We start from the raw sequence: 26,492 nt of genomic DNA, 5'->3' as shown, positions 1-26,492 counted from the left end.
GAAAGATCATTAACAGACTTTCTTGATAGGGGTAATTTGGATATTAGTAAAAAGAAGCTAAAATGTTTTGCTTTAACAAGAAAAAAAGTGTTTCAAATTTCACGATAAATGTCAAATTTTTGCCAGTGTTGACCTTAGTCAATTAATATGAAAATCTAATCAGAGAATTGTAAGATCATTTCAGTGGCACTGCAGCTAGTATTATTATAAACTGTACAGGTAATAATGTCTTGGGTGAAGTTAGCTTTATTGCCTAAAAACGAAGTTTCTTTTGGGTATTGCAGTTAGTCTAGCTGGTTACCTGAAACCAGTTACTTATATTTGATATCTTATTCCAATTTCTTTGAGTACATATTTTGAAAGGTAATAGTCCCCCATTTTGTTTATTTCCCAATGTAACCAAATTATTTATTTTTACTTTTCCTACACCTATTTTTTAATAACCTCACCATTTTGATTTGAAAAAGTTCCTAGAATCTTCTTTGGAGGACTTAATTTGTATTCGAGTCTCATCCCTACTGTAGAGGAACTGGATTCTAGGGCACGTCATTTGACTGGCTTGTGCCCACGTTTGCTCTTCTGTGGCTTCAGAGGCTTGGCCTGGAGTGCTCCACTCCATAGGCTTTTCTTTCTCTGCTTCTGCTGCTCCCTCTGCTTCATCCTTTTTCCACACAACAGCCAGAAGGGTCGTTTACAAATGTGAGATCCTGTCATTCCCCTGTTTTAACACATTTCAAAAATTTATCCCTACACTCAGAATAAAATCCAGACTCCTTCCCATGGCCTATAGGAGCTGGGGTGAGCTGGCCTCTGCCCGTCTCTCCAATTTATTCCTTTTGCTCAATACCTTTTAGCCACAGTGACCACTCAGCTTTTTCATAGCACTTCACAGTATGTAATAATGTGTTTTTGGTTTGTTTACTTGTTACTTGTTTCCCCCACTAGACTAGATGCTCCATGAAGGCAGATAGTGTATTCTCAATCACTAATCTAAGACCTAATGCACAATAAAATGTGTTAGACATAGATGCTCACATCTTTATTGTCCTTAAAATCCTATGATTCCTGTTACTTTCAGGTAAGTGTACAGCTTTTCCTTTCCCTTGGTAGTGCTTATCAAGTCCTCCCGACCTCTTGGACATTCATCTTAAAATGGCTGTCTGCTGATATTTCTTAATACTAAATTTTGGTAAGTCTCAAATTGCAATGCCATATCGAGGCTTTTTAAGTCCCAGATATATCATTTCTGTTGCATTCTTTAGTTGATTTATTTCTAGAAGAGTTTTAAAATGATTATAGAGTGTTCCAATGATTTGTTTGAATGTGACTTTGTAGCCTTGGCCTATCTTATTATAAAATGTTATTCTAGGCTGAGTTTATTTTAAATTTGTTGATGTTGTTATGTTGTTGTTGTGTAAGTATGTCAGACATTTACTCCTTTTTTTTTTTTTTTTTTTTTGGTGAGGAAGATTGGCCCTGAGCTAACACCTGTTGCCAATCCTCCTCTTTTTGCTCGAGGGAGATTGTCATTGCGCTAACATTTGTGCCAGTCCTCCTCCATTTTGTATGTGGGATGCCGCCTCAGCATGGCTTGTTGAGTGATGTGCAGGTCTGCACCTGGGATCTGAACCAGCAAACCCTGGGCTGCTATGTGTGAACATAACTGCTATGCTACCAGCCTGGCCCCATGAAATTTACTCCTTTTAATAGTGTCAATATTGGTATCTGTCATCTGAAGTACAAGAATCTTTCTGAAAATTTAGCTTAATATTGTCATCATGCTACCTAGAAACAGTAAATTATTCATTTGCCCAAAGGGACCTATTTAGTCCCCTCTCAGCACTTACAGTCAAGCCTGTAGTTTATCTCAGCTGAAGTGTGGTAGGAGGGGTTCATCCTCTTCTCTCTCTTCAGATTTAAGCTTAGGAAATGGACTCATGTTTTGAGCGTTTCCCCCTTCATTTTTGTCTTCAGCAGTAGCTGTGGGGCTGACGTTCTGGGGGGCACTTGGCTCTGTCTGCTGAAGCAGTTCCAGTGGCTGAACCAACTCTGGGGCCTGAGCACATTTCATTTAAAACTCCTCACAGCTCCCCAAGTCTTGGGAGAACCCCATAGAAACCATAGTATATAATTCTTTTTTAAAGCCACCATATTTTTAAGTAAGGAATTTGGGGTAAAGTATATTGCTTTGATGGTATTAATACTACAATTTAAAAAGCTCCTTTACCATTGTCATTACGGTGACTTTATGATGTGGTCCAAGGACCTTACTAGGAAGAAACCCTGAATGCTGTACTTAGAGTAACAGGGAAAAGACTTTGTGAGGTGCAGTTCAGAGTCCCAACTCTTTCCTCACCCGCAGGCTCTTTCCTGGATGCTTTGGAGGGTGTGATAGTTCTGCCGTACGCAGCCCTCTCGTAAGCTTTAAGCTGACTGGGCCAGGCGCGAGGTAGTCTGATGTCGTGGAAGGGGCACGGGTTTGGGGGGTCAGGAAGACCTGAGTTAACCTCTCTACTCAGATATTTAATAATTGTGAACTTAAGTTACGTAACCTTTCTGAGTCCCAGTTCCTTATCCTTAAAAATAAGGATAATCATGCCTACCTTGTGGGGTGGTTGTGAGTATTGAATTAGATAATGTAGGTGAGATTTCTTGCCGTATAGTAGGCTCTCAGTAAATTAATTTTCTTTCTTCCTCTGCATTAATATTCTAAATATTCTCTGGTGGTGGTGGAGATCCCCTGCATCCACAAATTCAGAGGTTTCTAGCAAGTATTAGTCTCACCTACAACTGTCCCCAAGAATGTAAATTTGAAGAAGTGTATAATAAAGTTGGCTAGTTCATCTGTTATTGATGAATTAAATAGGGGAGGATGGCATTGGGTAATAAGAAAATAATAAAAAGTCATTTTAAAAATGATTACATTACAATATTTTGAAAGCCTAACGATGTTAATTTAATTATTGACCAGTATTTTTTTTACACCTGTCCCCAGGGAAGGAAACATATGCAAGATGGTGCAAGTGATGGTGAAATTCCAAAATTTGATGGTGCTGGATATGATAAGGACTTGGTGGAGGCCCTCGAGAGAGACATCGTGTCCAGGAATCCTAGCATTCATTGGTTAGAGTCTTTTAAGTTCTTTAATTAAAACGGTGGAGAAAGTAAGCTATAGGTTGGCTTGATGTGAGTCTTCTCTTGTTATCCATTAACCTCCTGACTGTGACTTCATCCATAACGTGAGTGTGTAGAATTGATAGGACAGATCTTTCAGAATATAACCAAGACATTTTACATGTTAATTTGATGTTGACATAACTGACAAAGGTTGTTAATTGAATAACATGTCCTAATTAATAACTGCAGTATGTTTTCACTGATCATTTTATGCTGTAAGAATTAGAATAATGTTCTTAATATAATAATAATTTCATAAGTAAAAAAATTTAAAAGAATCAGTATTAACCATAACTGAAAGTTGTCCCTGAATAAACATGAAACTTGCTGTTCTCGCAAAGGGATGACATAGCGGATCTGGAAGAAGCTAAGAAGTTGCTGAGGGAAGCTGTTGTTCTTCCGATGTGGATGCCTGACTTCTTCAAAGGGATTAGAAGGCCATGGAAGGTGAGAATTTATTAAAATAATATAGGGATAAAAATGCTGCTTGCGTGATAATGAAAGACAGCATTGTAGTTTCTTAACGTATTTATTGACACAGTTTGTAAAAGTTAGGGAGGTTTGGGTGCCCTCCAGATATCTGGATTTGAATTTGTGATTGAGGTGGGCTCCCTCTGCACAGCAGGAGAGGCGCTTGGAGTTTTGGAACTATAGTCTTTATTTAAAGTCATTTCCCTCAGGGGCACTGAGCTAGAGATTAGTTTTAAGAACTTCCTAGATGTTTGTTTCTATAAGTAAAAAGTTAACAAGCAAACTAAATAGTAATAATGCATAGTCTTACAGAATAAGTGTTTTATCAAATAAATATCTTTCTAAAAGTTGGCATATTTCTCACGAATTAATTATTTTGATCACTTCATCAAGGCTTGGTATAATTCGCAGACATAATCAGAATGTTTGCTTCTTTCTAGCTTACCCTCTGCTTTGAGTTTAAAGCCTGCCTGGGACTAGTTCCTCCCAGGTCCAGTGTTTCCATTTTGGCGTATTAAAAATCCTTCCAGCGACTGCTGCCTGGAACTCCTTTTGGTCTTAGCCATAGGCAGAGTCTTCCTTTATTCTGGCTGGTAGAGGGGAATAAAAGCGTGATCTTACTTTGCACTTCTGAATTAGCTAGGAAGGTCTCTTTCTCTTCTCAGTAACCTCCTCTTTCGAGGTGCCCAAAAGTAGAGAGGAGGAGAAATTGTGTATTTACATAAGTAGCTTGGAACACCTGTGGCATTTTGATTGCCTCTCACAACTTAAAAACTTTTATAGACTGTTTGTTATAGATTTAGGTATTTTGGGGAACGTATTACCATACATTTTCCCTTTATTATAACTTTTACAGCAATATTTAAAAGAGAGACTAAGGTCTTAAAATAGATATTTAAAGGAATTGTGAAACACCTGGAGTGATAAGTGTAACCTATCCATCATGATGAGCTCTGTAAAGTTTTTAGCAGGAGAGTGATTTGCAAATATAGAAAGATGGATTGCAGCAGTATGGAGGATGGGTTGGAGATGGGCATAGATGGATGTAGATGAGGAATCTGTTGCAGTAGTCTAGCTGGATGATGAAGACTTGAACAAAGGCATTTTTTATTTGGCTAATGAAAAATGGGTGTGTTTCTGAGAGGTGTTTAAAAGGTACAAGTGATAACATTATGGCTGATAATTTATAGGGATGAGGGAGAGGGACCAGTTGTATGACTCCTAGATTCCAGGTTTGAACTGAAGGAGTATACAGTTACTTCTGACACCAGCTACCCCAAATTGAGCCAGACTTCACAAGTTGAGGGCAGTTTTCCACAAGACTGCCCTAATTTCAGATGCTAGCTGCAAACTTGGGGGTCTCCAGGTCCCCTTCACTTCTGACCAGTGGGCTATAAAATTCAGGGATTCTCCCTACCTGCTCAGGTTCAACAATTCCCCAGAATAACTCACAGGATTTAGGAAAGCATTATGCTTGCAATTACAGTTTTGTTATAGCAAAAGGAATCAAATCAGCACTAGGCAAAAGAAGAAATGCACAGGGCGAGATCTGGGAGGATAGTGAAGGTGGAGCTCCTGTTGTCTTCTGCCTGTGAAATGAGGATGCTGTACCCTCCTTGTGCGTGGATGTGTGACGATACGTAGAGTACTGCCAACAGGGAGCTTCACTCAAGCTTCGGTGTCCAGAGTTGTTATTGGGGTTTCATTACAAAGTCATGATTGATTGAATCATTGCCCATGTGTCTCAGTCTCTAGTCCCCCTTCTCTCCCCAGAGGTCCAGTTGATAGCACTGGCTTAAAGCCCCAGTCCTCTAATCTTGTGGTTGGCTTTTCTGGTGAGGCCAGCCTCTGTCCTAAGTCATCTCATTAGCATCAAGTATATAGGGGCCCATCATGAGTCACCTCATTCAGGGCCCAACATGAACAACAAAGGTAATCCTGTCACTTTGGAAATTCTGAGGATTTAGAGTCTACCTCCCAGGAACTGGGGGAAAAGGCCAGTACAATGAGCTGATATTGGATATTGAGAAGAGGAGAAGGTTTAAATAGAAACAAAATATATGTAGGTAAATACTCAGTAAGTAATTGGAAATAGAGGTTTAGCGCTTAAATAGAATTTGAGTTTAAATTAAAATTGTAAGATGTAAGTGGTGATTGATAATATACATATAGAAATTGTTCAAGGAGTTTTATAAAGGGAAAAGAACAAAAGACTCAGAATTGCTTTGGGAATGTAAAGGGCAGGGGAAAGAGGAGACCTGAAAGACACTGTCTTGAGCAGGAGAGGCATCAGGAAAGAGCAGTGCCACAGAACCAACCTGGGGAGAAAGGGCTTCAAGAAGAAGAAAATGAACACCAGGTATCAACAGTGTCAAAGGTCAGAGAGAAGGAAAGAAGATATGAATTGAAGATTGACCACTGACTTAGTGAATTAGGTACTTTTAGTGAGGTAGTGGAGGCAGAAGTCAGACTGTAGCTTGTGGAGAAAAAATAGTAAACATAAACCATTTATTCAGGAAGCTTGGCTGAGAAGGGAAGGAGAGGTGGATAGTAGCTAAAGGATTTGTAGGGTCAAGTGAAGGGTTTTTTTCAAATGGGACAGATTTGAGTATGTTTCTCTACTGAGGAGAAAGAGCCAATAGAGAAGGAGATGGAAAATAGAGGAGATGATTGAAGGAGTAATGTCATGAGGAGGTGAAGTTTATAAATATTGTATCTATGAGCTGTACCTATGTACAGGTGCTAACGGTGGAAATTAACTCCTACTGGAGGGCCATTTAATGACAATACAGGAACTGAGAGGGCATTGAAAGGGGACATTAGAAAGAGAAATATGAACTTTGCTACAGTTGTTCCTATCCCATTAGTTGTTTTTACAATTTTCAAAGTATCAGTCTCATGCACAGCTAAAGGCTCTTTGCAAAGCACGAATTTTTTATAAAACTAACGTTTCAAATCCTAGTGATCCCTAGTTGTTCTGGGTACCAAAACTCTATAGCTAGAAAAGGATTTGGACAGTTTCTGAATTTAGACTTTATGAAACTTTGATGCACACAGTTTTCAAAGTTTAAATCCCCAGAATAACTAGTATTAGTTACTAATAGCTACTGAATGAATCTTTATTTTTGATTAAAAGCTATATATTGTAAGTGTGTTTTGGAAGATTAGTTTTGTCCCTTAGAAGGGCAAGGAATGTATAATTCTACACGTGGTAGAAGGTGTTGTCTTGTTTTCATTGTGTTTTAACAGCAGTCATTCTTAAGTGGTGTTCAAGACTCCACATAGTTGTCTTCTGCCAGGTTCAGGAAAATTGGCTAGATTCTTTCTAAATATATCAGAAGATTCCTTGTTCTGTAGACCGTTTGTTAGCCCATCTCTGAGTACCTCTGGTTTGAGACATTTTATGGAATCACTCTTCATTTTTTTTCTGTCTGTAAAGTGATACTTGTGCTAAATGCACCATGATTTTACTGCGACAGTTGAGTTTGTCTTTTGATGGGAAAATTTTCATGTACATTAAGAAGGCATTTTAATCTGATAAATCATTTAATACACCTTTTGAAATTTCAGGGTGTGCTGATGGTTGGACCCCCAGGCACTGGTAAGACTATGCTAGCTAAAGCTGTCGCCACGGAATGTGGCACAACGTTCTTCAACGTTTCCTCTTCTACACTGACGTCTAAATATAGAGGTGAATCTGAGAAGTTAGTCCGTCTGTTGTTTGAAATGGTGAGTGATGATATATTCAGATTTCAAGGTACTGTTTGTGTAGACGAATGATGTCCCTATAATCTAGATCCGTTCACCCAAGGATTTTTTTTAAAAAGGGCAAGTGTAGTTTCGTTTGATAGTTCTTAACACACTAACAAGATTTGGGGTGGTGAGTTTTGTGGACTAGTCGATGTGTCTTCAATGTATCCTCCTCTCTGAGGTAAAAGAAGGCCCTTTGGCATCCTGTCCAGTGAGTGTGGAAGAGACTTTGGAAATGTGTGTGGTTTGACCGATATTTCTGGATCTTTAATGAACTGATTGAACAGAAGTATATTTTAAAAACTAGTTAGGAATTAACCTGTCATTAAAATCTGTTTCTTTTTCATAAAGGATTTGCAGTAGTTACGTAAGAATGCATATTTGAGGCTAGAGGTTGATAATTTATCTTAAAAAAAACTTTTGAGGAGCTGGCCTTGTGGCTTAGTGGTTAAAGTTCCCTGTGCTCCACTTTGGTGTCCCAGGTTCATAGGTTTGGATCCCGGGTGCAGACCTACTCCACTCATCAGCCAGGCTGTGACAGCATCCCACGTACAAAGTAGAGGAAGATTGGCACAGATGTGAGCTCAGGGCTAATTTTCCTCAAGCAAAAGAAGAGGAGCATTGGCAACAGATGTTAGCTCAGGGTGAATCTTCCTCACGAAAAAAAAATTATATTACAGAAATTTTCAAACACAAAAGTAGAAATAATAGTACTATGAATCCCTGTGTATCTGTCACTCAACTTCACTCAACATACAACTTACCTGTTACTTTTAGAAATTTCTTTTTTTCTGATATGAATGATTGATTTAACCTCTGTCAGTAGCCAATTGGTGGGATTAAAGCAGTGAGAATGTTGTTTAAGAAGGAAGAAATGGCAGTTTTAAAAATTCAGGTTATTTTATGAGAGAATTGAATGATTTCTTTAAAATCTTTTCACAAAGGCTAGATTTTATGCCCCCACCACAATCTTCATTGATGAGATAGATTCTATCTGCAGTCGAAGAGGAACCTCTGATGAACATGAGGCCAGTCGCAGAGTCAAGTCTGAACTACTCATTCAGATGGATGGTAATTGATATTTTATTACTGTCTCAAAACTGTTGTATTGCCTTTTTGAATTTTATGTAGATTCATACTTTGGAAATTCTTAATGAATGAACTAAATGGCAGCCTGGATTTACAGTGTAACCTGTCTTTCAAATTTATGGTTGCACGCATGTTAAGTAAATGTGAATCCTCTTCTGTTCTCTCTTCTTGAGAAAATCAAGTAAATTAGACTAACAACTAAAATAACATTTTTGAGGAACTTCATGATTTAAAAAAGTAAGAAAGGAATAAAACAGCGTAATCTCTCCTGCTTTTTCTATTCAGAGGAAATATACATTCATTTTCTTACAGAAAAAATTGGTTTTTCTTACTGGATTAGAATCCTGCGATAGATTATGTGACTTCTACCTCTTTGTTTTATAGTTCCCTGTTGATGTGTCTGGTTTTGCCACCATATAGAGGTCGGCAGGACTGCATTATTTTTGTCACTAAGCCTGCCACCAAGCCTGCAGCTGATGGTTAGAAATGTTGGTCGAGTGAAAGAATAAAAGATTGTAAGAAAAACAATCTTTTTCCCCCTTACTGTGTACAGGAGTTGGAGGAGCTTTAGAGAATGACGATCCTTCCAAAATGGTTATGGTGTTGGCTGCTACTAATTTCCCATGGGACATTGATGAAGCTTTGCGAAGGAGATTAGAAAAAAGGATATATATACCACTCCCAACAGGTATGATACCTTCCTTTTGCTGTATTTTGCTCTTCCTTTTACTTTCTGTTACCTTTTTCTATTTCTCTAGGTCTTTATTCCATTAGTATTCTGCTTAAAGAAGTTTGTAGCATCACACCAGCAGTTTGTAGTAGACAGCAGGTCACAGGACTCTGTTGAAGTTCCTTACATTTCAGAGTAATTCTTACGTTCAGAGCTGTATTCGTGTTAATAGACCTGGTAGGACATCTAAGTTTTTAGTTTTAAACTTGAAGAGTCTTCAGTAGACCTTAAGTGATTACAGGTAAAGTTCTCTTAGGATCTTTTTCAAAATATGCTGCTTTGAAAAATATAATTTCATCCTATTGATGAATGTTGAAATTTTCATAAATGAATTTTTTCTTATTGTATTGAGATAAAATTTACATACAGTGAAATGTTAGATCTTAAGTGTATAATTTGGTGAGTTTTGACAAATGAATACTCCTGTTTAATCAATACCCTAATCAAGATGTAGGACATTTCTGTCACCTCAGAAAGTTTCTCTGTGCTCCCTACCAGTTAATTCAAGCCCCTTCTAGGCATTCACTTTTCTGATTTTTATCACCATTGATAAGTTTTACCTATTGTTAAACTTCATATAAATGGAATCACGAGGTATGTACTCTTGTGTGTCTGGCTTCTTTCACTCAGTGTAATGTTTTTGAGATTCATCCATGTGGCTACATGTATCAGTAGTTTATTTGTGATATGATAGTACCAAAATTTGTTTATTCTCTTTTTGATGGGACATTTTGAGTTATTTTTAGTTTTTGGCTATTATGAATGAAACCATATAAATATTCTTGTATAAATCTTTTTATGGATGAATGTTTTCAATTCTTTTGGGTAGTATAGATAAGACTAGAATAGGTGGGTCATAGGGTAGGTGTATGTTTAACTTTATAAGCTCAAACTGTTTTCCTAAGTGGTTGTACCATTTTTACTCCTACCATCAAGGATTGAGAATTCCAATACTTCCACATCCTAGCCAACATTTGGTATTGTCAGTATTTGAATTTTAGTCATTCTAGTGAGTGAGAAATGCTGTCTCATTGTGGTTTTAATTTCCATTTCTCTGATGACTAATGATGGAGCACCTTTTCATGTGCCCATTGGTCATCGGTATATCTTTTGTGCAGTGTCTTTCCAAGTCTTTTTCTCAGTTTTTAATTGGCTTATTTGCTGTTTTACTAATGCTGTGATGTTCTTTATCAGATACGTGCATTGTGAATCTTTTCTTCCAGTTTGTGGTTTGCCTTTCAGCTTTCCTTATGTTGTCTTTTGATAAGCAGGCATTTAAATTTTGATGAAGTCCTCTTGTCATTTTCCTTTTATGCATAGTGTTTTTTATGTGTTAAGAAATCTTTGCTTACCCTAAGAGGGCAAAGGTTTTCTCCTATATTTTCTTTTAGAAACTATAGTTAGATCTGTGATCCATCTTGAATTAATTTTATGTACATGTATCAGTTAGGGGTTGAGTTTGATTTTTTTCATACGTATGTTGAATTGTTTTAGCACCACTTGTTAAAAGGAGTTTTCTGTTTTTCCATTAAATTTCTTTGGCACCTTTGTTGTAATTTTTTTTTAATTATTAAAAAAAATAGATATAGTGCCGTCTACTCAGGTTATCTATTTTTTCTTGAGTAAGCTTTAATAGCTTGTGTTTTTCAAAGAATTTATCCATTTCCTTTAAGTTGTCTAATTTATTGGGATTTGACCTAATAGAAATGTGGAAGCTCACTAAATGGTTTGTGTGAAGCTGTTGATTTCATGTCTGCTTCTGGAGCCTGAACTCAGCAGGGAAAGCAGTCAGATAGAAAAGATGAAGTGGTGGAAACAAGGACAAACTGTAACCTGTGGGGATGTGCTGGAACCCATGTTGGGCTCTCATTTCCCCTGAGACTTCCAATTTTGATGGTTGGGGTGTCCTATAGAAGAAGCTAGCACTGTTTGTGACCAACAAATATAAGTACCAAATATACACCTGGCTCAGGAGTCAAAAAAGCTCAAAGAGGAAATCTGGCAGGATCTGGAAAGAGTTGGAGTTCAGGTGTTGCCCCTCACTAACAAAGTGAGCCAGCAGACAAGTGACAGTATGCATGGGCTGCAAATACACCTCATGCCCTGAACCAGCTTTCTGAGTTAATTCATTTCTGCCTTTCAAATCTCACCCGTAATGACTCATGTGGTCCATACTAACCCAGAACCATGTAGTGAAAGAATTCTGGGAGGTGAAATTCCAGCTTTGCTGAAGTGAACATAATACAAATCCATACACCTTATTTTCCTTTTATTGTGTGTAGGATCTATAGTAAAGGCTCAATTTTCATTCCTAAAATTGGTAATTTGTGTTTTATCTGTATTGTTCTTGATCATTCTTGCTGGAGATTTATCAATTTTATTAATCTTTTCAAATAACTAACTTTTTGCTTTGTTAATTTTCTGTTTCCTATTTCATTGATTTTTTCTCTTATTTTTATTATTTTTCCCTTATATGTTGTTTTATTTTCTCTTCTTTTCCTGAAGTTAGAAACTTAGACTATTGATTTTAAACCTTTCTTTTTATTTTAATATAAACATTTAAAGCTGTAAATTTCTCTTTAAGTACTTCTTTGGCTTCATCTCACAAATTTTGCTGTATTGTATTTACTATTCATTTAGAAATAGTCTCTAGTTTTCCTTTTTCTTTCTTTCCTTGATCCTTGGGTTATTTAGACATGTGTGACTTAGTATCCAAATATTTGAGGATTTTCTAGGTATCTTGTTGCTGTTGGTTTTTAGTTTAATTCCATTATAGTCAAGAACTACTATATAAGATGTCGGTTTTTGAATTTTGTTGAGATTTATTTTATGATTCAGCATATAATCTATCTTGGTGAATGTTTCATTCTGTACCTGTTGATTATAATATTCTATAAGTGTCAGATCAAGTTGATGTGATAGTATTGTTAAAATCTTCTAGATTCTCTACTGATTTCTTACTCTGGTTTTTCTATCAATTACTGAGAGTGGGTTGTTAAACTCTTCAACTATGATTGTGAATTTGTGTCATTTTTGCTTTAATTCTGTCAATTTTTGCTTCATGTATTTTGAAGTTCTCTCATTAGGTGTACATAAACAATTGTCTTCTTGGTCATTCTACCATTATGAAATGTCTCTCTACCTCTGGTTATACCCTTTGATTTGATATTTAATTTGACATTAATATAGCCTCCCCATCTTTCTTTTGCTTACTGTTTGCATGATGGATCTGCTTTCTTCCTTTGATTTTTACCCTCTCTGTCTTTATGTTTGCAGTGCAGTTCTTGTAGGTATCATGTAATTGGGTCTTGCTATTTGTCCAGTTTATCTCTGTGTTTTAATTGGAGTATTTCATCCATTTAAGTATAATGTAATTATTAATATGGCTCTATTTAGGTCTGCCATCTTGCTATTTGTCCCTTTTTTAAGATTGTTTCTCTGTACCTCCTTCCTAACTTCTTTTGATAATTGACTATTTTTTATTTATCCATTTTAAATCCCTTATTGGATTTTTAGCTATACCTAATTGTCTTTTCTTAGCAGTTACTCTAGGGATTACAATACGCATCTGTAACTTATTACAGTCAACTTAGAGATATTGTACCATTTCATGTAAAATGTAAGAGCTATTTGCCTCTCCCAGCCTTTGTGCTGTTTTGTTATGTCTTTTACATCTTCATACATTATAAATCCCACAATATAATGGAGTTTAAATTGTCAATTTAAACTTAAAGAAATTAAGAGGAGCGCAAAAAAGTAGTCTTTTCTGTTTACTCACATATTTACCATCTGCTGCTCTACTTTCCTTTTTTTTGGTAGTTGACTAAAGTACTTGTTTTTGGTGAGGAAGATTGGCTCTGAGCTGACATCTCTGGCAATCTTCCTTTTTTTTTTTTGTTTCCCTCCCCAAAGCCCCAGCATGTAGTTGTATATCCTAGTTGTAAGTCATTCTAGTTCTTCTGTGTGGGATGCCACCACAGCATGGCTGGATGAGTGGTGTGTAGGTCCATGCCCAAGATCTGAACTGGTGAACCCTGGGCCACTGAAGCAGAGCACACATACTTAATCACTTGACCCTGGGGTGGCCCCCACTGTTTTCCTTTTTTAAGGTCCAAGTTTAACTTCTGGTTCATCTCCAATTTATCTTAAGAGCTTCCTTTTGCATTTCTTCTAGTTAAGGTCTGCTAACATCAAATTCAGGTTTTGTTATCTAAAATGTATCTGTTTCACCCTTATTTCTGAAGGATATTTTTCATTGATAAATAATTCTGGGTTGGAAGAGGGTTTTTCTGTTTGTTTTTTCTTTCAGTACTTGTAGAGATATCATTCTATCATCGTCTCGCCTCCATTGTGTTTTGATGTGACATCAGCTGTCCTTCATGTCATTGTATGTAATGTATCTTGTATATAATGTATCTTTTTCCCTCTGGCTATTGTTTTTTAAAATTGACTTTATTGCATAATAATTTATATATAATAAACTTTATCCATTTAAAATTTGATTGGTTTGACAGTTGTATACAGCTATGAAACCACCCCACAAATAAGATACAGGACATATCTTTAATCATGAAATTTCTTATGCCCCTATGCTTCTCTCCCCCCAACACTGCCCAACTCAGGCAACCACTGATCTGATTTTTGTCACTATAGATTATTTTGAATTTCATATAAAAAAGGATCTATAGTATGTATTATTTTGTGACTGGCTTCTTTTATGCAGCATAATTATTTTGAGATTCGTTAATTCCATTATATAACCATACCACAGATTAGTTATCTGTTCTCTTCTTGATGGATGTTTGGATTATTTCCAGTTTGAGACTATTGTGAATAAAGCTGCTATCAGCATTCATGTGCAGTTCTTTGTGTGGTCGTGTGCTTTTATTTCTCTTGGATAAATGCCTATGAGTGAAATAAGTAGGCCATGTGGTAGTATATGTTTAACTCTAGAAAACAGGTTGACATTTTCTTGAGTAGTTGTCCTCTATGGTTGTTTTAAAGTTATTCTGTTTATCTTTGTTTTTCAGCAGTTTGACTATGATATACCTCTGTGGGGTTTTCTTTTTATTTATCCTGCATATATGTTGGACTCTTTGATATTGTTGCACAGATCACTGGCAATCTGTTAAATTTTTTCAATCTTTTTTCTTTCTGTTCTTCAGGTTGTATAATTTCTATTCACATATCTTCATGTTCACTGACACTTCCTTCTGCCATCGCCAATTTCTTTTTAATCCTGTTCAATGAATTTTTTATTTCAGGTATATTTTGTAAATCTAGCATTTCCATTTGGTTATTTTTTATAATTTGCATTGCTTTGCTGGGATTCCTCATCTGTACATTCATTTTGTATATTTTTTCCTTTAATTCTTTGAGACTTTTCCCCTTCAAAAATAGGAGCTTAATTCCCCTCCCCTTGAAAATGGATTGGACTTAGTGATTTGCTTCTGGGGAATAGAATATGGCAGAAATGATGCTATATGACTTCTGAGGCTAGATCATAAAAAGGATGGTTTCTGCCTGGCTCTCCTTCTCTCAGATAACTTGCTTTTGGGGAATCCAGTTACCACGCTATAAGGGCAAACAGCCTGTAGAGAAACTCACATGGGAAGGAACTGAAGTCTCCCACCAACAGCTGGCACCAGCTTGCCTGTCATGAGTTAGCTGCCTTTGTGTGATTGTAGTCCTGGCCCATAGATTGACTGCAGCCTTATGAGAGACCCTGTATTAGTCAGCATTCTCCAGAGAAATGAAACCAATAGAATGTGTGTATATATATTTTAATGAATTTGCTCATGCGATTACGGAGACTGGTAAGGCCAAAATCCACGGGGTAGGCAATTCAAGTTCAAAGGCTTTCTGCTGGCAGAATTCCCTCTTGCTCTGGGGAGGGCTGTATTTTGCTCTGTTCAGGTCCTCAACTGATTAGATGAGGCCCACCCATATTACAGAGAGTAATCTGCTTTACTCAGAGTCTGCTGATTTAAATATTAATCTCATCTCAAAACACCCTCACAGAAACTTCTAGAATAATGTTTGACCAAATATCTGGGCACTGTGGCCCAGCCAGGTTGATACATAAAATTAACTGTCACAGACCCTAAGCTAGAACTTTCTAACTAAGCTGCTCCCAAAATTCCTGATGCACAGAAACTGTGAGAATAATAAATGGTTGTTTTAAACCACTAAGTTTTAGTGTAATTTGCTATTCAGAAATAGGTAATTAATATACTGCTTTATAGTTTTTGTCAGCTAATTCTAACATCTGGAACATTTGTTTCTATTGGCTACTTTTTAAGTTGCTTGATTATGGGTCATATTTTTCTGTTTCTTCACAAGTCCAGTAATTTTTATTGTATGTTCTACATTGTAGGGAGTCTGGATTATGTTGTTTTCCTTTAAAGAGTGTGCAGTTTTGTTCTGACAGGCACACAGATTATTGGCAGAACATAAGAAAAAGCCACCTTACAGTCTTTGCTGTCTCTTGGCTAATGCCTGAAGACAGTTGCCTCTTACGTTTTGTTTTAAAGTTGTTTACCATAGAAGGACAAGTCTGGTACGAATTTTTTCATAATGACCGGAAGTGGAAGCCTCGTCTGTGAGTTTTGAAGCTTAATTTTTGTAGCATATTCATTACTCACTTTTGTGACTAGATCTCAAGGCTGTATCCTATAATTAATTGGTAGATTTCTCTCAGATTCCATTTTGTATTGTCTTTCCTGGCTACTACTGTGTATTTTATTAATTCTAATAATCTCATTACTTAAAAAGAACAGTTTTCTTTTTCTTAAAACAGTGCTTAATTTACTGATTGAGCTTACAAAATAGTAAGCTTATTGAAAGCAATAGTGGAAGTGATTCAATTTAGCACGTATAAGCTGTCCTGGAATATTACACCTCCAGAGGCAGCTCCTTCCTACCTGGCTCACTGCTGTGTTAGCTACTTGAAGATTTGAGATGTGAATGGTTTGTTATCACTTCTGATTTAATAAGCTTTTTCCCTTCCTCTTTTTCCCCTTTTTCTCTTTTTCCTTGCTTTCTAAACAAAAAATGTGTGTGATATCTACTATATTTATATGAAATATTTTAATTTTACTACCATATACCATGATTATAAATAAAAAATTAATACTGATGGGGGAAGAAAAGTTTTACTACTTAAACTGATGTCATTTAAACTTTTTTACTTTGAACTTTAATTCACTATAATAGGGAGAAAAAAATGCAATTGGAAAAAGAGTTAATGACAGCAATTTTATAAATTGCTGGAAAGCCTAGGTGTTGAGGGAAAGGCATGCTTTGTGGTACAAAGGTGGGAATTTAGCTTTCTTTGAAGTATTGGAGAAGAAAATAGATTTGGCTGACTAAAGGACTTTCTTCTAAACTTGTTTTCCTTTATGAAAAGGTTGTGTCCGTTTTAGGTAATCGTTTTTGGATGGTCCCTTTGCTCATTACTAGTCTGAAGGTGTGTACCTTATGACCATAGAACTTGAGAAATTGCTTTCTCTTAGAGGGCTCCCAAACAAATAATCATAATTAGAATGCCACTTTTTCTAACTTTTTCTTTCATCTTTATTAATGAATTCAACAGGTGGTTTTTGACTCTTTGCTATCTGAAAGATATTTATTAGGTACTGTGGGAATATAAAGGTAAATAACATACAATCCTTGGCCTTAGAGAACTCACTGTGTGGTTAGAAGGTGGGCATACACTAACCTAACTGCAGTGAAAACTACAGAACGTGTGATACTGGAGTTCTCCAGACTACATTTGGAATGGAGAATAAGGAATAATAAATTCTGACTGACGTGCTTAGGGCAGACTTCCTGGAGGAAGTTGCATTTTCACTGAATTTCCATAGAGAAAGACAGAACAAAGGCCTGGTTGCTTGAAAATGAATAGCTGTCATGGCTCGCGCATCTGTAGGATAGAAGGGTCTGGAAGAGGCAGAACAATGAAGACAATTTGGAAAGATGGGAGACACATGAAAGAATGATTTGGAAATCCAGAGTAAAATTAATGGAAAATTATGGATTATATTAAAGTAAAAAATTGAAGGACATTTTATGAACAAAATCAACATGAAAAGAAACTTGTAGTTGGAAAAGGCAAGAATGAAAATAGATAAAACAGGAAAAGCCACCCAAAAAGGCATATTATAAATTATGTAATTTACATAAAGAAATATGCAAATTTCCTTAAGACTGAGAGGCAATTAGAACTTGATGGCAAAGAAAGTCAGTGTATCAGTTACTCTTGCTGTTTAACAAGCCACTCCAAACAATCTTCTTTTGCTCACAGATTCTGTGGATCAGCAATTCAGATAGGGTACCACAGGGATGGCTTGTGTCTGTTCTGTGATGCCTGGGGTCTCAACTGGGAATCAGAGACTGGGGGTGACTCTGCATCTGGAGCCTGAGATCGTCTGGAGTGTCTGCTCACATACCTGGGGGTTGAGGCCTGGGGCCTCAGCTTGGGTTGTCTTTCTTGAGCACCTCTGTGTTACCTGTGGCCATTCCATGTGGCCTGGGCTTCTTCAGGCATGGTGGTCTCAGGGTAGTCACATTTTTTACACGGTAGCTCAGGGCTCCACTGGAAAAGATGGAAGGTGCATTGCTGTTTATAAGCTAGCCTTGGAGGTCATGTAGTGTCACTTCTGCTGTACTCTGGGTTGAAGCATTTACAAGCCCACCCATTTTCAAGAGGAGGGGAATTAGACCAGCTCTGGGTGGGAGAGTGGCACAGCCACATTGTCGAAGCACGTGTGGGATGAGAGAGACTCTTGCAGCCATCTTGTAAATACAGTCTGCCATGTTCAACAACAGGCAATGACAGGCACAGGCGCAGCTTAGCCTTACACTAAGTCTCTTCTTTATGCATCTAAATTATGGCAGCAACGACCTGCTCAGCCTAGTGAACTCCTTTCTCCAGCCTCTTCACTTAATTGTATTTTGCTTTTTAGACTAAACTCCCTAAACCACCAAGGCATCATAAAGTCTCTTAGACTTTAATTTCCTATCACATCATTGTCAGAGTCCTTTTTTTAAATTGCAAGTTCACACCTTATCTATCCTATTTGTGCCTATTTGCATCTCTTGGTGCTCTGTTGTACTTTTCCACTTAACCTTTTTTTTTTCACTCTGATATACACTTGCTTTTTCCTACTTCCATGTCATTATTTATGGTGTTCCCATTTCCCAGATTGTTCCATCTCTTTCCTCCTGTTTCAATGTTAGTGATTTTTCAAAGTTGACATTAAAGCATACCAATTCTATGAAGTCTTCTTTGCTCTGGCCTGTCTCCCTTGTGTGGACTTACTTTCCTGAGTGTTTCATCTGTCTTATCTATCTCCCAGATGTTCGGTAGTAGAAGATATCTAGGTTTTCTTTGTCTGCCTCTAATCCTCTTTGTTGATTGACTGATGGTGGTGGTGATAGAACAATGGACATGTATTGAGTGCTGACCGTGGACCAGACTTTACATGTATTAACTCATTTAACCCTCACACCAGCTTTATGAGGTAGATTCTCTTCTTATCTTTACTTCACTTACGAGGAAACTGAGGCACTGAGAGGTTAGGTATGCTACCCAGTGTGGCAGAACAGGGATGTGAGCCTGGACAGTCTGACCCCAGAGCACATGCTCTGTCCACTGCCCTTGACTGCCCAGTATGCTCAGGAAGAATTGGTATTACAAGAAGTGTATGATCCTTCTAACAGTGTTTATTTAAATTTAGAATGTGTCTTAACTTGGTTATGTAGCATTCGCAGATCTTTATACTATTATTAACACATTAACCCCTCGTTAAATCCTTTCATAAGGTTATTAAATATTGTAAATTTAGTTTTATAGAGCTGATAAATCCTACATAGTCTCTTCTAAGAAATCACTGATACAACCAGTATTAAAAGTTAATTTTCACCAAATCATGGTTACTAGGGAAAAGGAAGATGCTTTCTACTCAGCTTCAGTATCACCAGGCCCTCATGAATGAACAGGTCTGTGCTCCAAAGTTCGTTTAAGTTGGCTGTCTGGAACTTTGTTTCTGTGGGAGAGTACCTTATGTTAAGCTTGGTGTTTAAGTTCTTAGGGCAGGCCACAGTAAAACATTTGATTTACAAATACAGTGGTATTCTAACATTGGGGCTAAAAGAGCAAAGAGATACTCCTTCACTAACGTTCACCTGCTGCGTGTGGAGCACTATGAAAGGATGCTCTTATGTTAAATTCAGAGTTCTTACTGGGGCATCAGGAGCATAGCCACCTTCTGTAACAGCAAACCTAGGATCTTCCTCCCCTTCCCTCTTTCTTTCCACACCCCTTTGGCTGACCACCTGAGAGCACTTCTTTGGCCATATACCACCTGTGGTGTACCCCTGTGAACTGTGGGCCTGTTGGCTGGGGATGGTCAAGGACAGGGAGCTCCTGAGATTAAGGACTTCTGGAGGTAAAGGTTTCGTAGTCACACCTTTTCTTTTTTTCTGACAATGCCAGATAAAGCCTGCTTCCTTCTCTTTCCATTGTGGCTGCTCTTTGTGTTGCTTTGCTTTGTCTTACTTCAGGAATGTGTGTGTGTGTGCGTGTGTGTGTGTGTGTGTGTGAGAGAGAGAGAGAGAGAGAGAGAGAAATGTAACTCAGATACAGAAACATGTATTAAAATGTTCAATTGATCCAATAATTGGCAAAGCAAACAACAATATAACCACCTTCTAGGACAAGAAATGGAGCATTATCAGACCTCAGAAGCTCTCCAGTATGTTCCTTCCCTAGCATAGCTCCCTTCCTGCCCCCTAGTGGTAATCACTGTTATTCCTTTTATGGAAATAATTTATTGTTTTTCCTTATAATTTTATTACCTACTAATGTATCCCCAAACGGTTTTACCTCCTTTTAAACTTTACATAAATGAAATCACACTGACTGTGTTCATTTATATCTTGCTGCTTTTTGCTCAATACATTTTTAAGACTCACCCATATTGTGACATGTAGATGCAGTTCCTTTTTGTTGCTGTGTGGTATTCTGTTGTATTAGTTTACAAGGGCTGCCATAACAAAGTACCACAGGCTGGGGGGCTTACACAACAGAAATTTATTTTCTCACAGTTCTGGAGGCTGGAAGTCCAAGATCAAGGTGTTAGCAGGATTGGTTTCATTCTGGGGCCTTTTTCCTTGACTTGTAGATGGCCGTTTTCTTCCAGTGTCTTTATGTGGTCTTCCCCCGTGTGTGTCTATGTCCTAATCTCCTGTTCTTCTAAAGATGCTAGTCATACTGGATTAGAGCCCACTCATATGACCTCATTTTACCGTAATTACCATCTTTAAAGGCCCTGTCTCCAAATACAGTCACATTCTGAAATATTGGAGGTTAGGACTTAAACATAAGAAGTTAGCAGTGAACACAATTCAGCCCATAACATGCCTTATGTGATTATACCATAATTGTCTTTCATATTATTTGATGGATATTTTGATTGTTTCCAGTTTTAGGCTATTATGAACAATGCTGCTATGAACATTCTCACACATGTATAATGGTGGAAATCCCTAAGCTTCTTTAGGCTGGGAGGGAGCTTTCCATCCTGGAGTGAATTGCCAGGTCCTGTTGCATAGCTGGAACATCAATAAATAAATCCAATCTGTCTTCCAAAGTGATTGTTCCAATTTACATTCCTACCAGCAGTGTATGAGAGTTCTTCTTGTTTCACATTTTCCCAGCACCTGATATTGCCAGACTTTTTAATTTATACCAGTCTCTTGTGTGAAGTGCTATCTCATTGTGGTTTAATTTGTGTTTTTTTATTATTGAAGAATTTGAACATCTTCTCCTTTATTTATTGGGCATTTGGGTTTTGTGATATATCTGTTCAAGTCTTTTGCCCAGTTTTCTATTAAGTGGTCTGACTTTTCCTTAATGATTTATAGGAGTTCTTTAAATACTCTGGATATAAGTCCTTTGTTACTTATATATGTTGAATATAGCTTTTCAAACTCTGTAACTTAGTGTTTTCACTGTATTTACTGTCTCTTTTGATGACTAGGAGTTCGTAATTTTAGTGTGATCAGTTTATCAGTCTTTTCCTTTGTAGTCTATTTTTTTTTTTTGACAGGGAAAGATTCGCCCTGTGCTAACATCTGTTGCCAATCTTGCTCTTTTTTGTTTTTCCTTCTCCCCAAAGCCCCAGTGCATGGTTGTATACCCTAATTGTAAGTCCTTCTAGTTCTTCTATATGAGCCACCACCACAGCATGACAACTGTATGGCATGAGGTAGGACCCAATTTCATTTTTCCCCCCGTAGATAGTCAGTTGTTCTGGCATCATTTATTGAAAAGACACTCCTTTCCCCCACTGTGTCATAAGTCAGATGTCCATAGTATATGCTTTGATCTGCTTCTAGGCTCCTTTTCTGTATCACGGATCTGTTTGTCTATCTCTGCAGAAGTATTACACTGATTTGAATCCTATTGCTTTGTAATAAGTCTTGGAATCTGATAGAGCAGTTCCTGCTAGCCTGCTCCTGTTCTTCCCGAGTGTCTTGATTCTTCTTGGTTCTTTCCATTTTCATAAACATTTTAGTATCTACTTGTTGGGTTCTGCAACAGACCTATTGGGATCTTTATTGGAATGACTTGACTCTATAAGATCATTTGGGGGAGAATTGTCAATGTCATGAAAGACAAAACAAACAAACAAATACTGGGGGCCTGTTTTAGATTAGACTAAAGAGATCTGATAACTAAATGTATCATGTGATAGTTTTTAAGAAAGTTATGAAGACCTGGGACAAATGGGGACATTTTAGTCTGGATTGTGTATTAGATGATACTCATGTACCAATGTTAAATTTCCTGATAAGTTTGATAATTGTATGGATACGTTTGTTCTTAGGAGATACATGCAGAAGAATTTAAGGTGAAGTGTTTTGGTGCCGACAGCTAGCTCTCAATTCAAAAAAGTGTTGGGGGGGAGGAGAGGAGATGCGAAAGGAGTGATAATGGCAGAATGTTGACTATTGGTGAATCCACATGAAAGGTAAATAGGTGTTCATTGATTCTTTGTTTTTGACTTGTAGTTTTAAATTTTTTCGAAATAAAAGTTGGGGAAAATTATGTTTCATTTTGTATGTCAGGATAGTAGAGAACCAGATCCATGCTAATTTTGCATTATCTTGGTATGCTGTGTTAAGGAGATGTACCACTAAAACTGATAGTAAAACAGCAAGTGCGATTGTCTTTTTAAAACATGCTGTAGTTTGCTTGCGCTTACTCAATACACATTTCAATCATACTGGAACAGCAAATGTCTGTAGGCTGGCTCTCGAAGTAAAAAAATACATTAATAAATGTTTTGTGCCAATTGTTGATTTGCAGAAAAAGAAAACTGAGTTTTTTTTTAAACTACTGATTAGAGTTATGGAAATCTTTTCCTATATCGTACCAAAAGGTGAGCATAGTAATTCATCAGAGTTACGCTTCATGCAATCTAGTTTTATAAAACTAGGCTAAATATTTTTCTACTAAAAGCATTTCTGGTGCTTGCATGCTAATGTTTTTATTTTTCATAAAGGATCTCAGACCCTTTGTTCTCACAGCAAGTATCTTCCCAATCTATAAGGAAAACTCTGAGTTTTGTTTCAGTTTTTGGTTATTGCAGCCAGGGCACTTAGGAAGTTAAATGATTCCATGAGTCATGCAATGAATTGATGAAACTCGTGGACTCACAGTTATTGATTCTTCTTTGCGTTAGTGTCTCTTTCTTTTCCTGAATGTTAATATGTGATTTCTCATCAAAATGACTTGTAAAATAAAACATCTAACAGTAACAAAAAACTCTTCTAATAGCAAAAGGAAGAACTGAGCTTCTGAAGATCAATCTTCGTGAGGTTGAAGTGGACCCTGATATTCAACTGGAAGATATAGCAGAGAAGATTGAGGGCTATTCTGGTGCTGATATAACTAATGTTTGCAGGTATTTTTTTAATGATCTGTGACCTTACACATTAGTTATAGGTTTGGCAGGAGGACTGGTCTTAAAGTCAGTGTAGTTATTAGCCCTTGACATGAAAGCAGCTGCCTGTTGCCTTGAAATGATTTCCCCTTTGTCTTTTTTTTGCATAACTTCATTGGTCCTTGTTTGATTGAATAATTACGTAAGAATACAGTCACCTTTTCTGTCCTTTGATTTTTAAGAAATTATTGTATCTAACTTGGTACTAGTGACTTTGACAACTGAAGTTTAATTTAGCCCTAAATTGGAGCCTAGCTGCATCAACATAAAATATCATCATTTAGTTTTGGTTGGCATTTTACCACATGCAGATGAACAAACTTGATCAATTTGAGCTGTGAAAGATATATATTAAAATTTCTCTTTCAATTTAGTGACATCATAATTTTTAGACATTTCACATCACTCAATGAAGAGGATTTTTTTCTTCTAGTTCTTTTTTTTTTTTTCCTTTTTCTCCCCAAAGCGCACCAGTACATAGTTGTGTATTCTTCGTTGTGGGCCCTTCTAGTTGTGGCATGTGGGATGCTGCCTCAGCGTGGTTTGATGAGCAGTGCCATGTCCTCACCCAGGATTCGAACCAATGAAACACTGGGGCGCCTGCAGCGGAGCGCGTGAACTTAACCACTCGGCCACGGGGCCAGCCCCTCTTCTAGTTACTTCCCTAAGTGTACTTAAATTGACATCAGTAGGCTTTCTTTAAAATTATAACATCTGTATTTTTCACTTTTTCTGCTAGTATTTTTTCTGTGTGCATCTAAGTTGGGTGGCACTCAATAAGCTCACACAAGTTTCCACTATCACTATAGTAAAGTATATAAAAATTTGAAGTTTTGGTTGGCTTGGCTTCCTATAAGCTTTTTTGTGAGCAGTAATTGTCCATTTCTTCCAAACCTTCTTAATTATTTGCAAGTGATCAGAATGGGACTGAAAATAGGATCTGGAGAAGTCAGATTTTATCTCTTTAGTTGCCCACAAATACTCCATGTAGGGAATTCCACATCCTATATGTAGATATATTCATGTTCCAGAGAGACAGCTTCCTGGCTTTACTTCCTCTAATTAGGTTGTAGACAAACCAGGATAAGATTTGAATTATCTTAACATTAGCCATATACGCATTTTCAAGTGTGCAATTCAGTATTTCAAAATTCTACTTCATTTTCCTAAGCTTCTTGGCTGTCTTTGAAAGCAACAGTGGGGAAGAAAATTCAATTTATCTGAATGTACTGAAAATTACACTGAAAATTCAGTACTATCTGAGCACAACCTAGACTTTTAGGATTCATTAACAATACATTTTATGTTTAAGTCCTTTGCTTGCTGTTTTAACCTTTTCTGAACTTTCAGGATATCTCTGAAGTAGAAAATTCTGAGCAGCATCATAAAATTATATAAAATGATCTTTTGAATGTTTTCTTTTAACTTGGTTACAATTGAAAGTGTTTAAAATATTTGCCACAGTGAGTATTCACTGATTTTGGTGTATTTTTAGGGATGCCTCTTTAATGGCAATGAGACGGCGAATCAATGGCTTAAGTCCAGAAGAGATCCGTGCGCTTTCTAAAGAGGAGCTTCAGATGCCTGTGACCAGAGGAGACTTCGAATTGGCTCTTAAGAAAATTGCTAAGTCTGTCTCTGCCGCAGACTTGGAGAAGTATGAAAAATGGATGGTTGAATTTGGATCTGCTTGAATTTCTGACAGGTCTTTCATTTCTGGTATTTTTGTTTATAAAATGTGAAGAATTCCTGCAATTAAAAAAAAAAAATAGGTTTGGAACTTTTCGTTGGAGAGATTTTCACGTAAAGGAAAAAAAAAACCCCTAAAACCACAAAGAATATAAATGTAGTTGAGAAATAAGAAAAGCTTACGTAGAGAGCCTGATAGTCTCCGTCCCCTGGCTTTGTGCTGGTATTCCACGTGCTCATGCATTGGTATTGCACGCCCAGACCAGGGCGTCAGGGGGGCTGCAGAAAGAGATCAGCATGCTGTGGTAGGAACTTGTTTACAGAAGATTTAGAAGGACCTCTATTTCTCTCCCATTTGTTGTTTTTTGTTTTTTTCTATTCTTTGCTCTGAACATGAGGGACCTGTATATGCTGACTTTCAACACCAAAACTGGGTTTGTGTCAAATTCCTTATTTGTTGTTAAGAATGACAGTTTTGGATTAAATAATGAATTTGCTAGTTAAACCTTTAGAATTCACCTATGACTATTAGAGTCTATCTATGTAGTCTGGAGTTTTACCCTGTCTTCCCCACCATTTCTTCTTTTAGCTATTTAATCACTTATTAAGCTTTATGGGGGAATATCCTCATGTTTTGTGGTTTTTGAATCGTTTTGCCAGGTTGTTTCTCTGTTCTTTATTATTTTTTGCCGGTACTTTTTATATTTCATATCAGAAGAGTGGGAAGTGTATTATGACCGCAGAAGATGCACTTCTTCATTCTAGACTTCTAAGTTTGTTTTCACTTTTCTTTCAATATGTTCAAACACATAAACCCTTTATTTTTCTCAGCTCCAACATTGTTTGCGTTTTGCTGAATTTGCCTTTTGTATTCTAAATAAATACTTTGGTATTCTAAACAAGTCCACTCTCTTATGGCTAATGCAAAACATACAAAACAAAATCTTTGTAGTTTTCCAGACAGCTTGTTTAAGAAAATAACATCGTACATAGTGGACGATGTTTATTTGAAAATGTTAAAATTGTTCCTTGCCTAGGTTGAGAACTTGTACACACAGTAAGATTAGGATAGAAACCTGACATGCTCATTCAGTTTAGCAAGAATTACACAATAGAAAGAGGCCAGAAAAGGTAGATGGCACATGTCTAATTGCAAGTAGAGTACAGGCATGCGCCACGTAGCGACGTTTCAGTCGACGACAGACTGCGTATAAAACGTTGGTCCCTTAAGATTGGTACCATACAGCCTAGATGTGAAGTAGACTACACACATCTAGGTTTGTGTAAGTGCGCTCTATCATGTTCGCACAACGACAAAATTGCCTAATGACACATTTCTCAGAGTGTATCCCCATTGTTAAGCGATGCATGGTTGTAGTTTGGTGTTAGTTTTTAAAAATTACATTTATCGTATTTTAATTGGGCAACCTGTGCTTTAATGGTCAAGCTTTTTAAAATTTGTATTGATGATATCCTGAATTTCCAATTTTTGACAGCACCTACTGGTTTAAAACTAAAAATAATACAACTTTTTAGATACTTAAAAACTCTTAGTATCTTGCTTAAGAGATTTT

At 37.0% G+C, this 26,492-nt stretch overlaps 1 protein-coding gene across 13 annotated transcripts in view; it reads left to right on the top strand.

Moving 5' to 3' along the window:
* KATNAL1 (katanin catalytic subunit A1 like 1) overlaps positions 1–26,492 on the top strand; it is a 79,611-nt gene that overhangs the window by 46,000 nt on the left and 7,119 nt on the right. For 10 of the 13 annotated variants that reach the window (XR_011527751.1, XR_544480.2, XR_011527752.1 and 7 more), the window contains exons 5-11: positions 2,996–3,123; positions 3,519–3,624; positions 7,219–7,377; positions 8,343–8,469; positions 9,041–9,175; positions 23,064–23,190; positions 24,725–24,934. Coding sequence is in view for 10 of the 13 variants with exons in the window: in XM_070577903.1 (XP_070434004.1) it covers positions 2,996–3,123; positions 3,519–3,624; positions 7,219–7,377; positions 8,343–8,469; positions 9,041–9,175; positions 23,064–23,190; positions 24,725–24,923 (981 nt within the window). In the remaining 3 variants the exon portion in view is untranslated. Of the gene's footprint in view, positions 1–2,995; positions 3,124–3,518; positions 3,625–7,218; positions 7,378–8,342; positions 8,470–9,040; positions 9,176–23,063; positions 23,191–24,724; positions 25,821–26,492 lie in introns of those variants that run through there. The other 3 variants (XM_008517420.2, XM_008517416.2, XM_008517458.2) reach the window with 1 other exon arrangement.

Source organism: Equus przewalskii, chromosome 16 (genome assembly GCF_037783145.1).
Source record: "Equus przewalskii isolate Varuska chromosome 16, EquPr2, whole genome shotgun sequence".
Taxonomy (NCBI): Eukaryota; Metazoa; Chordata; class Mammalia; order Perissodactyla; family Equidae; genus Equus; species Equus przewalskii.
This window is presented reverse-complemented; position numbering and strand designations above follow the sequence as displayed.